This window comes from Wasmannia auropunctata, unplaced genomic scaffold (assembly GCF_000956235.1).
Source record: "Wasmannia auropunctata unplaced genomic scaffold, wasmannia.A_1.0 LD336053.1, whole genome shotgun sequence".
Classification (NCBI taxonomy): domain Eukaryota; kingdom Metazoa; phylum Arthropoda; class Insecta; order Hymenoptera; family Formicidae; genus Wasmannia; species Wasmannia auropunctata.
This window is the reverse complement of record NW_012026837.1, coordinates 5,109,268-5,124,217: the sequence shown is the minus strand read 5'-3', so window position 1 is coordinate 5,124,217 and position 14,950 is coordinate 5,109,268. Positions and strand designations below refer to the sequence as shown.

General features: G+C 37.3%; 4 protein-coding genes across 6 annotated transcripts; 2 read left to right on the top strand and 2 right to left on the bottom strand.

Annotated features, from left to right (window-relative positions):
• The first annotated feature begins 437 nt into the window (after positions 1 to 437).
• Positions 438 to 3,519, top strand: LOC105451237 (protein disulfide-isomerase A6). Its single transcript, XM_011691571.1, has 6 exons — positions 438 to 617; positions 941 to 1,134; positions 1,226 to 1,450; positions 1,612 to 1,818; positions 1,900 to 2,225; positions 2,526 to 3,519. The coding sequence occupies exons 1-6, from the start codon at positions 569 to 571 to the stop codon at positions 2,842 to 2,844; spliced, it is 1,320 nt and encodes a 439-aa protein (XP_011689873.1). The 5' UTR covers positions 438 to 568; the 3' UTR covers positions 2,845 to 3,519.
• Positions 3,520 to 4,530: 1,011 nt separating this feature from the next.
• On the bottom strand, positions 4,531 to 8,379 carry LOC105451236. The gene is made up of 2 exons (XM_011691570.1): positions 8,211 to 8,379; positions 4,531 to 7,407 (listed from the first exon to the last, which is right to left on the bottom strand). The coding sequence occupies exons 1-2, from the start codon at positions 8,251 to 8,253 to the stop codon at positions 7,001 to 7,003; spliced, it is 450 nt and encodes a 149-aa protein (XP_011689872.1). The 5' UTR covers positions 8,254 to 8,379; the 3' UTR covers positions 4,531 to 7,000.
• Positions 8,380 to 10,977: 2,598 nt separating this feature from the next.
• LOC105451235 (28S ribosomal protein S14, mitochondrial) lies at positions 10,978 to 12,033 on the top strand. The gene is made up of 3 exons (XM_011691569.1): positions 10,978 to 11,110; positions 11,294 to 11,431; positions 11,706 to 12,033. The coding sequence occupies exons 1-3, from the start codon at positions 11,036 to 11,038 to the stop codon at positions 11,889 to 11,891; spliced, it is 399 nt and encodes a 132-aa protein (XP_011689871.1). The 5' UTR covers positions 10,978 to 11,035; the 3' UTR covers positions 11,892 to 12,033.
• A 1,577-nt stretch (positions 12,034 to 13,610) lies between these two features.
• LOC105451233 lies at positions 13,611 to 14,698 on the bottom strand. Of its 3 annotated transcripts, none has more exons than XM_011691568.1 (4): positions 14,648 to 14,698; positions 14,232 to 14,357; positions 14,043 to 14,152; positions 13,611 to 13,762 (listed from the first exon to the last, which is right to left on the bottom strand). In XM_011691568.1, exons 2-4 carry the CDS (start codon positions 14,303 to 14,305, stop codon positions 13,632 to 13,634), a joined length of 315 nt encoding a protein of 104 aa, XP_011689870.1. In that variant the 5' UTR covers positions 14,306 to 14,357; positions 14,648 to 14,698; the 3' UTR covers positions 13,611 to 13,631. The 3 variants fall into 3 exon arrangements, with proteins under 3 accessions (XP_011689870.1, XP_011689868.1, XP_011689869.1); XM_011691566.1 differs by having other exon boundaries at positions 14,511 to 14,678; XM_011691567.1 differs by having other exon boundaries at positions 14,609 to 14,678.
• Positions 14,699 to 14,950: the final 252 nt, after the last annotated feature.

Here is a 14,950-nt window from a genome sequence, read left to right as displayed (position 1 = left end):
AAAGTGTCGCGATATTCGCACACGCGCGAGCACTTTCGTGATTGAAATTCTACTCTTCAACGTTAACAATCGCGAGGGGAAGAAAAGGAGAGTTTCACGTGAATCGTCTACATCGCGGATTCGAGACTTTCCCGCGTAACGACGATCGTGCACACATACGCTCGCGTCGCTGAACGAGAGAACGAGTGGGCGACCTTTCGAAAGTTACCTTCGCGAAGAGAAGCTTTTCCACTTTCGGACGTCGAAAATCGCAGAAAAAGGCAACAGGTAAACGCGGCGAGCGATTCGGACCCGCGCGCGCGTCCGCGATCTCTAGCCCCGTTCGCAATGATCGCGACACATTGATACGTTGCGAGCCGAGGGCTCGCAAGTGCGGCGGGCCAATCGGAACGGTCCACGAAAGAGTCGCACGTCGGCGGCCGCCGGGATGCCGCCAGCGCGCATCCGGGCGAACCGTCAGTCCAGAACGGTCGGAGCATTCGGGGGGAGCATCGTGCCGAGGTGGTGTGTTGGTTCGCTCGCTCGCAACCTCGCTGTCAACTTCGGCGGATGTGAATGACTGCTGACGATGCCGCGTGTCGCCTGTGCAATCCACGGAACGATGTCGAGGCTCTTGGGTGAGTGCTTCGCGTGCGCCGCCGCGAATCGTCGGCGCGGGGCCGACCGGTCGTTCGTCGGCGACGCCGCGACGGGCCTGCTGACGGTTGGCACGGATCCCGGCCGGAATTTCTGTGTGGATCGCCGGCAACAAGTGTCCTCCACGAGTCCCCGCGCCGCGAGAGAGAACAAACGTCGTCGTTCGTGCTAGCTCCACGCCCGCGCGAGCCACGCGGCCCCTCGGCCACGTAGCTCGAGCGTGGCTTGAAATCTTGATCGCGCGCGATCGGATCCCTCCGAAACGTACATCTTGTTCTCTTTCAGCACGTATTTCTTGTTGCAGGTGTCCTCCTGCTGGTCGCCGGAGCGAGCTGCTTGTACTCGTCCAATTCAGCCGTCGTTGATCTTAGGCCAAATAATTTTGATAATTTAGTGTTAAATAGCGATCACATCTGGATCGTCGAGTTCTACGCGCCGTGGTGCGGACACTGTCAACAGTTGACGCCGGAGTACGATAAAGCGGCCACTGCGTTAAAGGTGACTCATCGTTTTTTAATTCGCTTTTTCTACACAACAAACGTGTATATGTGTTATCTTTAACTTGCGTTGCGTGTCCTACCTTTAACAGGGTGTTGTAAAAGTTGGAGCGGTAAATGCCGACGAGCACAAGTCCTTGGGAAGTAAATACGGCGTTCGTGGCTTCCCGACGATTAAGATATTCGGGCTTGACAAAAAGCCGGAGGATTACAACGGTCCGAGAAGCGCGGCTGGCATTGTCGACGCTGCGCTAAATGCCGCCAGTCAGAAAGTTCGAAAAGCACTGGGCGGCAAGGCTTCTGGAGGCGAGTCCAAGGTGAGTTACAATTCGATGATTCGCGACATGGCATTAGTTCTTGATTTTCTTTACGGGGAATATTAAATATAGAGAGAGAATGATATTAATGCATAAGTCGAAGAGATAACTTTCTGGTTCTACCAATTAATACTGAATAAAATTAATTTGATTACTCGCAGAGCAAAGATTCCAAGGATGTGATAGAATTGACGGACGAGAACTTCGACAAATCTGTTTTGAACTCCGAGGATATGTGGCTGGTTGAATTCTACGCTCCTTGGTGTGGCCACTGCAAGAATCTAGCGCCCGAATGGGCAGCGGCGGCCAGCGAACTGAAGGGCAAGGTCAAACTGGGAGCCCTGGACGCCACTGTAAACACATTGAAGGTGAGATACACGCTTCACCGGATATTTCCTTGCAACGCGACCGACGTGACACGCTCGTACTAACGCAACGCAATGTTGCAGGCAAGTAAATACGAGATCAAAGGCTACCCCACCATTAAATTCTTCGCACCGGGCAAGAAGGACGTCGACTCGGTGCAGGACTACGACGGCGGTCGCACGAGCGGTGATATCGTTAACTGGGCGCTCGAGAAACTAGCCGAGAATATCCCGGCGCCGGAAGTGGTGCAGATCACGTCCGAGAAGAAGCTGAGGGCCGCGTGCGAAGACAAGCCGATCTGCGTGGTGTCCGTTCTGCCGCATATCCTAGACTGTCAGTCCGACTGTAGGAATGGATACTTGAAAACCCTAAGTAACCTCGGCGAGAAATATAAGAAGAAGATGTGGGGGTATGTATTAAACTGACTCTATTAAAATGAATCATAATTATTCTGTATTTCATACTTTGGACGTGATTATAAAATCAATCGATATTTTTTGATTTTTCGATTCTCATCACAAAATTTATTTTACGATAAGTTATAACTGAGAAAAATCGATCGAGCAACACTAGATAGGATGTTGATTTTAAAAAACTTTTGTAATTTGATTTTTTTAAGAGACTATGTAATTAAATTTATTTTATATCACATAAACTACGTCGCCGATCTTTGTTATCATTTTTCACAAAATGTTTCCACTTTTCACAGATGGGTCTGGGCCGAAGCTGGTGCTCAACCGCACATCGAGGACGCGTTAGAGATCGGAGGTTTCGGCTATCCCGCGTTAGCGGCCGTCAACATCAAGAAGATGAAGTACTCCTTGCTAAAAGGCAGTTTCTCATACGACGGAATAAACGAGTTCCTACGAGATCTAAGTTACGGCAGAGGCGGCACCGCGCCCTTGAAGGGGGCACAATTGCCAGTCATCATCGAAACGACGCCTTGGGACGGCAAAGACGCTGAACCACCGCAGGAGGAGGAGATCGATCTTAGCGACGTTAATCTAGATGAGAAGGACGAACTGTAACTTACTGAAAGCCAACTGGCTGAATTCTTCTTAGAAGAATTTACCGCACACGACGTATATCGGTTCTGAAAAAAAAAACTGCGAGTAAAGGCGTTAATCGCGTTAATCGATATGCAAGTCACACTCGCCTGAAAGTTTATTTTGTATCATCAAACTTAACATCTATATATATATATATACATATATATACACACATATATACTTAAGAGTCAACATCGATTGATTTCGTAATGAAATTAATGGTAAGAAATTCCATTACGCAATGATTTTTGTATAATAACATCAGTATATGATATACATAATATAATATAATCATTTGTCGCTGTGTATCCTAAGGAAGACTAGTTCTCAGGTGCAGTTAATCTAGTTTTATATAAAAAAAAAGTACACCTTTAAGTAATTCTTCCATCTGAAAGCCAATTTTATACGGTTTTGTGTTGCTCTAGAAGAAGTAAACTAGTTCTATAGACTCCCATCATGTGTAATTCTCTCATTGTTTGTATCGTTCTCTCCATGTGTTTGGATAGGAAGAATAAAAAGAGTAGAGCAGGTTTAAAGTTTCGTGTATCATGATGCATTTATTAGTCTGCTTACTTTTTAAGTAGATTGTCTAAGATACACATAGTTCATGTAAAAAAAAAATCCTATTTGTAATAAATATACATCATTACAAAAGTGATTTTTGTATAATATCAATATATGTGATATAATCATTTGTTACTCTGTGTGTCCTAAGGAAAACTAGTTCGCAGGTGCAATTTGTCTAGTTTTATATTTAAAAAATACAACTTTTTGTAACTCTTCCGAAAGACAATTTTATATGGTTTTGTGTTGCTCTAGGAGAAGTAAACTAGTTTAGATTCCCGTCATAAACATATGTAATTTTCGCATTATTTGCATCGGTCTCTCTGTGTTTGGACAAGAAGAAAAAAAGGGTATAGAGCAAAATTTTGAAGTTTCATGTTGTCATGGTGCATTTATTAGCTTGTTAATTTTCTTAAAAGTAGATTGTCTAAGGTACACATAGATCATGTAAAAAAATCCTATTTGTAATAAATATACATTATTATGCAATGATTTTTGTATAATATCAGTATATGTCATTTGTTAAATGTATATCAATATAAAATCATTTGTCACTCTGTGTATCCTAAGGAAGACTAGTTCTCAGGTGCAATTTGTTTAGCTTTATATTTAAAAAATACACCTTTAAGTAATTCTTTAAGTAACTCTTTCGAAAGTCGATTTTATATTGTTTAGCGTTTATGTATAATGGGAGAAGTAAACTAGTTTTAGACTTCCATAAACGCATATAATTCTCGCATTGTTTGCATCGCTTTCTCTCTATGTGTTTGGATAGGAAGAAAAAAAGGCTAGAGCAAATTTGGAGTTTCGTGAAGTTACGATGCATTTATTAATTTATTTACTTTTTTAAAAAAGTATATTGTCTAAGGTACACATAGTTCATGTAAAAAAAAATGCTATATTAGATGCACTTGTCTAGCTTTATATTTTAAAAATACACCTTTAAGTAACTGTTTTGACAGGCGATTTTGTACTGTTTCGCATTGATGTAGAGTGGGAAGTAAATTAGTTTTAGACTTCCATAAACGCAGTAATTCTCGCATTGTTTGCATCATTTTCTCTATGTGTTTGGATAGGAAGAAAAAAAAAGGGTAGAGCAAATTTGAAGTTTCGTGTTGTCATGACGCATTTATTAGCTTGTTTACGTTTTTAAAAGTAGATTGTCTAAGGTACACATAGTTTATAAAAAAATCCTATTTGTAATAAATATACATCATGCATTTAGGCTATTGTGTATTGTTATTTCAAAGTACATTTTTATGAGTATTGTGAGTTTTACGCATATTGAAGTGACGCAAAGAAAACGATTTCTCAGCAAGGCTATTAATTGACACTTTCCCTATAACGGGATTTCGGAACAAATTTAGGAGATTATAAAAATCAGTCTGTATTGTGGCATGTTAGTATAATTGATATCATTCCATTCTAATTAAAATGAGTGTACTCTTTTGCAGTCTTTTAGAGTCTTCCATCACAAGCAGAATTGCTGTACGTGGTATACTATTTGTATGTATATAAACTAATAATTATGTTTAAAGAAAAACTTCTAACGTCTCTCGTTAGAAAGTTTTTCGCACACTTAACGTTTCTTCGTTTCTAACATGTGCCCAAGATCATTTTTAGTTTATATAATTCAGTCTTTTCTCACAACGGCAATATAAATGCAATAAGAGTAAAATTATTTCCATATCGTTCGCTATAAATGCTTGTAAAATTTATCGTTCGAGTCGCAATATATTCTTTGTGCGGCACATTGTTAACATTATCACTAACGGTGTACACGCAGAGTTAACTTCCGTCAATTCTATACTGTCGCGTTCTTCTTGCATATGTATGCATCATAAAGATGTAATAAATTCTTAATTCTGCCGGTATTAAGCTGCAGTCGTGATACGCCTCATATGCCGTATCGTTGGCGTTACGTTTTTGTCTTCGTTTAGTAGCTTCATTTTTAACGAATTTTTAAAAAATTGCACATAATTTGGCGACTCACGCATATACTCGGTGAAATTCCTTTTCAACTCCACTAGATAACTCATCTCAGCGATTAGCTCGATAGACGGAGGCTTGCGTTTCAACGGAGTACAGTTACAAGAGTAGTGTTATGAATATGATAACGTCTATAATTAATGCGATAATCCCCTCCCCCCCTCCCAGCTAAAACGATCATTTTAAAAAATTGATCCCAGTATTGCATATACAGGACGTCCTAGAAAAGTTATATATCATTTCGCTGACAGATTCTGGGAATGTGTAATACGAAAACTTAAACGAGAATGTATCGAAGTTATAAAACTTTTTAAATGATTAAGCTCATTAAGCCACTTGGCATTACTTCATTGTCTTGATTCATCATTTATTTTAATTATAAAAAAATGATTAAGTTAACCAATTATAACATCTCTCATATTAAATTATTAAATGCTTCTTATTTAAATATCACGACATTGTTAAAATCTCGTAAGAAATGAATTATATTGCATAAGTTTATTAATGGGGTTTATAACATAGATATGCTAATTTAGATCAATATTGAACATATTATGGTGTAGTAAATAGGACCAGAGCTATTGCCTATTACAACCGTACGATGTTCAGCTCCGTAGATTGCTCATACATGAGAGATGCACATACATGAATATCCGTTAGATTGTATGTCTGAGAGAGATGATACACTATTGCAAGCGGATATTAGATTGGACCAAAATTGTAAACCTATAGCAGATTCCATCAGATCACGTTACCTTATTGTATTTATATAAAAACAAATTATTCAAACAGCAACAATTTCGAAAAATGGGGGCCCCCCCAATGGCCATTGACACTTCAAGAATTTTATAGATTTATAAATTTCGATTAGACTTTCCGTGAAATTAACTGGTCAAAATTAACCCGCGACATAACGGAAGAAAAATTTCAAAATGATTCCGATTTTAATTTCAGTTTCCATTAAGATTAAATTAGATGAAATTCCCTGTAGCTACATTTCTATGTTCGTCTTGGTTTGTATGAATTGATCACAGTACTACGGGTTGCACATGATACATCGCACGCGCGATTAGGAAGGGCAATTGACTCGCTTTTTAAATATTGACATAATTAATGCGTTTATCGAAAAAGTGCTGAAATTTAATTTCTTATTTTAAAGTGCATATATATGGATACAGCATAAAAATGTAGTGGTTAAGAGCTATCACGCGCGCGATGTACCATGCCTGCATGAACGCACGAATTTTAGACGCTAGAATTAGCTAACTAACTTCAATCGTATATAATTTGAAAATATTATATATAGCCTCGATGTGTTCGTCTTAGAATGCTTTTTAGAATCTGCCAGCGAAAGGACTTTCCTAGGACGCTCTACTATAAGATAGTATGAAAACGCGCAATAATCTCAATCTTAATATTTTTCTACTCTGAAATGTCTTATATGGCAGTGTTGTTTTAAATTGGTATAAAACTTAATTGCTATTAAACTTGTACAAAAATACTATTACTCTAAATTAATAAATGTACCTATGCTTATAAAATAAATGTCTGAGTTTACATTGTCTTTTCAGGCTTTGATCCTTTATCGATTCAACGACACGTCGTTCGACACGTCATTCGATATGTCATTCGAGTGGCAATATACTCTAAGTTCGTGCGGCACATTGTTAACATTGTCAACAGTGCACACAGAGTTAACTTCCGTCAATTCTATGATGTCGTAGGTCGCTTCCCTCTTACATATATATGGATACAGCATAAATATGTAATAAGTTAGTGTACTTAGTATAATAACGCCGATAATTAACGCGATGATCCCCCAAGCTGAAACGATCATTTTCCGACCTGGCTGCGGCTGCGATTCGTTCTTGGGCGCCGTCGGTCCCGCCAATTTCTGACTCGTCTTGTAATACTTGCCGTTTTGACCTTCCGCTCGATAATTCTGCTTGGGGCTGTATACCGATCCGCTCTCAGCTTCGGGGAATATCGCTGCGAAACATTTGTATGTATAATAATAAGCTAAAAAAGACTCAACAAAGCAACGAAATAACAAATCAAATAAGGGCTATGAGCCAGAGCTGGATATTTATTGCTCCAATAAGACAATATTACATAAAGTGATTAAAAGTAAAACAAACGCTTCGACCCGTATTAGGTCATTCTCAATGTTGAATCGATAAAATTAATACGAGTAAATTGGAACAGTAAAATATAAAAATACATTGTTAAAATTCGTTAAATACCATCTAAAACAAAATATTCAGGCGCAAATCTCTAAAATCGTGAAGTAGACTGAACGTACGGTCCTCCCAGATTTAAACCGGAGACAAAGGCGAAAAATGTCATTGTTAGAGTCCGTAATTCTTAACATTGTAGAAGCTGAATCTAGGAGTCCGTATCATTCGAAGAATAGAATTAACATTTTTAACTTTAGACATGAACTTGAAAACTTTTTTTCAAGTTCATATCTAAAGACTCATAGACGCAAAACGGTTACTGACTACAAAAATGTTAATTTGAAGCGTTTGTTTTACTTTTAATCACTTTATGTAATATTGTCTTATTGGAGCATTAAATATCCAGCTCAGGCTCGTAGTCCTTATTTGTTATTTGTATATATCATTTTTATTGTACGTCAGGAGTCAGAAATACAGCAGATACAAACATTATATGGCATTTAACTGTAAATATAAAGGCCGTTAACAAGTGCTGATATGACGCGAGATAAAGATTGGGGCAAGCTCCGGAAAATTTTCGAAAAATTTCTCTGAAATTCCGAATTCAACACTTACCTGCAACGACGGCAATAATGGCTAGGAAATAAATCGCCCTCATAGTGTTTGAATGATATCAGCCTTACATCTGATCTGTATCAGAGACGAGATAATGCTTTACTCGTCACGTTTTTTATGGCGCAGACTGGAACTAATTCACGCCTCTGGTATGTTTCGTGATTCACGCTGCTGTAAATGCATTGTGCTCAGCGTGGTCCATAAAAATGAGTGCACTCAGCGCATTCAACAGTTGAACGAGCGCTCGCTGCTGTTGGTGTATTCTTCTAGATCTAAAGATCTGATTGGATGACCTAGAAGAATACACCAATAGCAGCGAACTGTTGAGCCTGCTGAATGCACTTTATGCACCCAACAAAAGTAATTTTTGTGCCCCATGGATATCTATGGTATGCCTATGGTGTGCACCCAAGAAAAGAGAAATCTCCCTGCTGTGACGTACCATATAGGGAAATTCATTCATCCCAGCAAACGGAAATAAAATGAAATGAATAGAAATAAATTCATTTCGACATTTCCAAATTCGCGCTTTTGATTTCTCGAATCCATTTGAATTCAAAAATAATATAATATATGGGCATGAATACATTAGAATTCAATATGATAAATAGCTCTTTTCGTATTTCAATTTATTTGAATCCAAAAATTGGTGTGTTCTTTTTGAAGACAGTGCAAGCACCGTTTTTTTTTGTTTTCTCTTGTTTTCTTCAAAGTGAAGAGAAAAAGAGGGAAGATGTATCGTGTAAGAAAGCGCATGATGCATCGCATTTAAAAAGAACATACCAAATAATATAATACAGGCATAAATACATTCGAATTCAACACGAATAGTCCATTTTGTATTTCAATTTATTTTAATCTAAAAATAATATAATAGAGACATGAATACATCTCCGGATTGTACAGCGCCAATTCGAATTAATAAATCAAAATGAATTGCAATTTTCAATTCATTTGGATTAATTTTTGTTTACTGGGATAGCAATCGAGTAATGTTCACAACATGAGAGTCGTAGACTTTGTGCTCCTCCTAGAGTTCTATTCTTAAAAAATTTTACGAAACAGACAGATACCTGAAAAAGGACATGTTGGCCTTTTGCCTGTTATCTCAAAATGCCTTCGTGCACTAATGTGCCCCCTCCCAAGTAACACACGATTGTCACGAGAAGGTCAAGATGATGTCATCTTGACTGAATTTTGATGAAAAATTTCGTCAAATCTTAGTCAAGATGACATCATCTTGATTTTCTCGTGACAATCATGTGTTACTTGGGGTGAAGAAGTAATCCTGAGGATGTAAACTACATAGCAACATATATTCACTTTGCTAAACCGCGGGTATATAACGCGAGTAAAGGATAAACACAAAATTCACATGTTAATTATTATTACCGTTGACAATTGTCCATTTCAATATTTAATTGATTTTATTAATATAATGGCCCTTTCGCGACGCGTTCGTGTTTCGCGCATCATTCAAAGGCGTAGAAGCTTACGCTTATTGCTGGTGATTAACTGACAGCAAAAAGGAGTATTTCTCCTTGCTGTCGATTTTTGGCATATGACGCCAGAATATTGGCCAGGAGCTACGAAAAGTGAGTTTAATCCGACTAGAAAAAAAAAAACAAAGAGGATCTTCACAAGGTAAAGTGTAAGGTGTGTAACACCAATCAAATAGGTATAGGTACATATAAAAGATAAGTCTATAAGGTTTTCTTACTTACGTGCGATTGCACGTAATCGGAGACGGAATTAATTTAAGATACCGTCTCAATTCCCACTGAATTAAACTCCCACTAACGGTCCGTTCCAAAATTTCCAAACGGTCGCGCGCGATTTAAACCTAAATTCGTGTTTTCTAAAAATTCGGATAATCAACCCAGATAGCACAGAGAGTGAAAAAAGAACTCAATTATGTATTATGTCATCAATTCTGAGCTCATTTTCAGATGCAAAAAGAATTCTTTTTCTAAAAGAGATTCTTTTTAGACCTGAAAATAAACTCAGAATTGATGATGACCTAAAACTGAATATATTAATGAATTTTTTTGGGCTCTGTGTGCTATCTGGGAAAACTAATAAGTATAACAAATAAAAAAAGATACGGGCAGATATGAATACGGGTGGGTAAGAATTTAAATCTGTTGGATAAAAATCGGAAAGGTAGAATATAAATCATATAAATATGAATACGGGTAGGTAGAAATTTGGGAGTATAATTTTTCAACAATAGAAAAATCGTAATTAACTTTTTAATTTTAAAAAATTTAGATAACAAATTCAGAAAATTCAAAATTCAGAAAACAAATAAGGATGCACGGATAGGTATGGATACTGTTAGATAGATTCCTACCTAAAGGGGCGTGGGCATGATTAATTGACAATAAAAAAACTGTTTTGTATTTCAGGAAATTTAATTTCTTTTTATTTCAGGAAATTTAATTTTTCTTGTTTTAGAAAATGTAATTTTTTTTAATGAAGGGGAGGCATGATTTGACAATAAAAAACTTTTTTGTATTTTTGGAAATTTAATTTCTTTTTATTTCAGGAAATTTAATTTTTTTTATTTCAGAAAATTGAACTTTTTACTTCAGGAAATTTAATTTTTTTATTAAACTCGGTTTTCTGAAGGGTAATTAATAAAATAATTAATTTTATAACATTAGCATTGTTATTTCGGACTTGACGGCGTTTGAAGAAAGGGCCGATTCGACTCACAAGCAGCAGCAGGCAGCTCCGTCGACCGACGAAGTCACGGGCCCGCCAGTCACGTGCCGACGGACGGCGCTTGACACGTGCGTAGTCAAACAGCTGATCCGGCAAACATGGCGGCGCTGAGGAGCTGCGTCTCGGCTGTTTGCGGCATTCTGCCGAATAATATAAATTTACTGGGACACGGCGTAAGCGACTGCTTGAGCAATAGATTTTTTTTATAATCCATAATTTTACATCGATATAAATTCATTGGTACACGAGCAACTTCAAGTCGTAGGCTGTTGTACTTCAGATATCTAGATCAGTGTGACTGCGTTGACATGAGGTACGCCTTCTTCGCGTCTAATTACGTGCTTTCTCCGTTGCAGTTGCAACAGGTACGAAACTACGTCGGCTGCAGGGTAATCCGCGATCAGAAGCGCAGAAGATGGGCGAAGCAGTACGCCGAGGAACGCTTGCGATTGGTTGCCTTGAAGCGTAACGATATCCTGCCAGTCGAGATAAGAGTAAGTGACTCAGATTCCACTTGTAAAAGTAACAGATCTTGGCATTCTAATCACTCGGGGAATATTAAATATATAAAATGTAAAATTGAGAATTTTTTCGTTGCATCTCCAATCGCTCATCTCCAATGTATTTTTATGTACGATGCATTTACATTTAATTCTGTACTAATTTGGAGCAGTGCTGTGCATATTATCTATGTAGTATAATTATATTCAGAATAATTATAGTATAACAATACTCTGAATAATTCAAACTGCATAATGATTCTTTCAGGAGCTCGCTGGCAAGCAAATAGACGAAACGATTCCAAGGCAGACCGCTTTAAGACAGCTAACGCCGAGATGCGTAGTGACGTCTCGGGGTCGAGGTACAGTGATACGGTGGAGGCTGTCACGATTCATCTTCCGTCACCTGATTGACTATAATAAAATGGCTGGAATGCAACGTGCCATTTGGTAGAACGATGGACTTAGCACCTTGGACTGCATATCACTTGCGTATTGTGTATAATTAATACTAATGAAACGTAAATGAATCCTAATGAAGGGTAAATGCACGGATACGAGTAGAATATTAAATAAATTATTACCATGTTCCTCTATTTGACTTAATTTTATTGAGGTTTTTATTTCATCTTATTGTATTATGACGTCAAAAACGAGAAGTCATAATTTTTTTTCCAAGTGCAACATACGCCGGAATAAATTAACCTTTTTCCTGTACCATCTTATGCATGTGTATAGATTGGTAAGACATATCAAATTTTTTTTTTACTTGATTGCTTGCTGTATAGAGCCGTAAATCTTGATCATTTATTAACTCATTTTTTATTCTGGAAGAATACAGAATAAATTATGCATTTACTAGGGCGAAATGTTGAAAGAGGAATTAAGCTACCGATATATTTTACCAATTTATATGTCGAATGCGAATAGCGTCATGCGAAATTAATTAATTTCGACGTATGTATAAGGAAAAAAAAAACTTCGCACGATTTCTTGTTTCTGCCATGGTAATTTAATATGACTGGAACGTGAGAGGATATAGGAGTTTTAGGAAAAAGATTAATTTTTTATTCTCATACAATTAAATATATATCTGATCCGTATATACAAAACTTATATTTCTTTTTCAAGGATAACGTATATATTTTAAAGAAAACGACATTTCGAAATTAATTATTTTAACGATCAGCTGACTGCTATTCGATGAATTACGTATGTCGGTCTCAATTATTCGGCTTTACAGTGGGCGTACATAGGTATGTTTATTTCGTGAAGAAATCGATTCACAGATGTATATGCCACGTGTAAACAGTTCTCGCTGTTTTCCTTCGTTATACATACCTCATTTATTAGTGTATTCCTCATAACTGCGCGGGGACGAACCGCATCCCTGAATATTTTATTCAGTCTAACGCTTCTAACTCGCTTTCGACCGCTTTTTATCTCGTCTCTTATCGCGAAGTGCAAATACAACTAATACGACACGAATACGTACCGATTAAATGATTGTAAATTACTGTTTAGGCGAATCTAAAATAAGCTATCAAATTCATAAAACCTACTTTTATACGAACATTCTGACTATTATAAGCGCATCGCGCTCATCAAACTCCTGACAGGTAACAAAAATATTTTATTCTGTCGCTAATCATTAATTAAAGTAATAAATTAAAATTTGTTTAATTTATCATTTTTTATTTATTCCAATAGTTTCGCTATATGTATATATATGAATTATTTTAAAAAATCTAAGATTTTCAAGAATAGAAAAGAGCTTAAGAGGTCAAAAGAAAAGTTTCGAGAAATTGTAACAGTCCAATTTTAATACTCTTTAATAATGCATTAAAAATCACACGTTTATGTTTCGTACGTCAATTAATTTTGGAACTTATTTGCTTGTGTAGTGAAAATCGATCGTGCTGAAACAATTGATATCCCGCGATATTCGAAGGAACTCAAACGATCGTTCATAATATATATCGTATAATATAGATCGTAAAAAAAAAGAAAAAGAAAAACAATGCAATCAATACGACCGATGTCGTACACGTGCATTTTATTCTCAGCAAAGCTTGGGCGTAAGTGGTATAGCCGACTATCTGATCGGGCATGCGTCGCGCGTGCTCCGCATGTAATCTTGATTCAAGCCGGTCTTTGCTCGCACTAGTGCACGTTGACACTCGAGGCGCGGAGTTCAGACGCTATCATCGCCGAAACTCACGTGTTTCTTATCCACCGCCTGTGTCTTTCTTTGGATGACATCCATGGCGATGAGAATCACGAAGAGGAAGACTTCATGTAGGTACCTTATACAACACCCGATTCCTAACGCGCAAAAGTATCATTTACAGAGAGCCTCGCATAATTAAAAAATAATTAAAGAGATGTCACAAAACTGTCTCTCCGTTTTCTTCGTGTCTCGTCATATGTCCCATAAAATTTTACAAAATATTTTAAATAATCGAAAAGAAAACTATAAAAAGGATAACTCAAGTATTTAGTAATAAATTTTACTTTTGTTTTCATGTTTTATTTTTTTTTTTTAGGCTTGTCTGTCACTGTTTGTTTTATGTCCTGCGCTGTCGTTTGACAGAAGGAGCAATACCGGATGGACCGGCTTGTTGTATCAAATCTGCAGTGCCACGCACTTGGGATGTTACAGCTAGGTTATTTGTTCTTAGAGTTAGTTCCATTACTCGTAACTGTGCGTCCCAGCTATAAAAATAATGTTTTTATTATTTTCTTAGTAAATTAAATAATGAGAACAATAAAGTAATTTTAAGAATATACTTACATCTTTGAAGCTGATTTGGTCTTCACTAAATTTGCGATAACTCCATTATTTAATGTAAGCAGGTTTGTTAACATTTTCTTCAAAGTGCACGATAAGCGTAGTAAGTCTGGACTCCAGGGATGATTTCTGTAATTGTAATATATAATTATAATAATTATGTATAGATAATTTTTTACTCGCCCTCGTATGTGAGGGTGAAAGGATGCGGAACTGCGGAACGTTCGTGATTGGTAGTGGTTTACACTGCCGATTCCGCCGTTTTTTATTCCGCAAGTTTACTTTTTAGCGGATTCCGCCATTTCCGCCGATGCGTGCATGTTACGAGCCGAAGCCACGTAAGGTATAATATCGAAGTAAATCGACAACCGTTTACTTACGAAATACTTTATTCTAAATACTTTATTCTGGACAATTACAAGGCGAGATGTATTCGTTACGAGAGATGACATAGAATTGAACTGTTCAAGAGAGATCTTCGTTTCGAATCTCGCGGGTGTAGCATTTATATAGAGTTAACAGTAGATACAGAAAGTGTAAGCATTTATGTTTATTATGGCTAGGTAATGTTAGAGTCCTAGATTATCAGAGAAGCGCGACCGGCTTATGGCAGTATCGCAAAAGTACTAGAAAATATTAAAAATGGCGTCGAATGGCCAATCATAAGTTTGATTTATTCGGCAGCCATTTATAATAGCGATAAATCAATCTTATGATTGGCA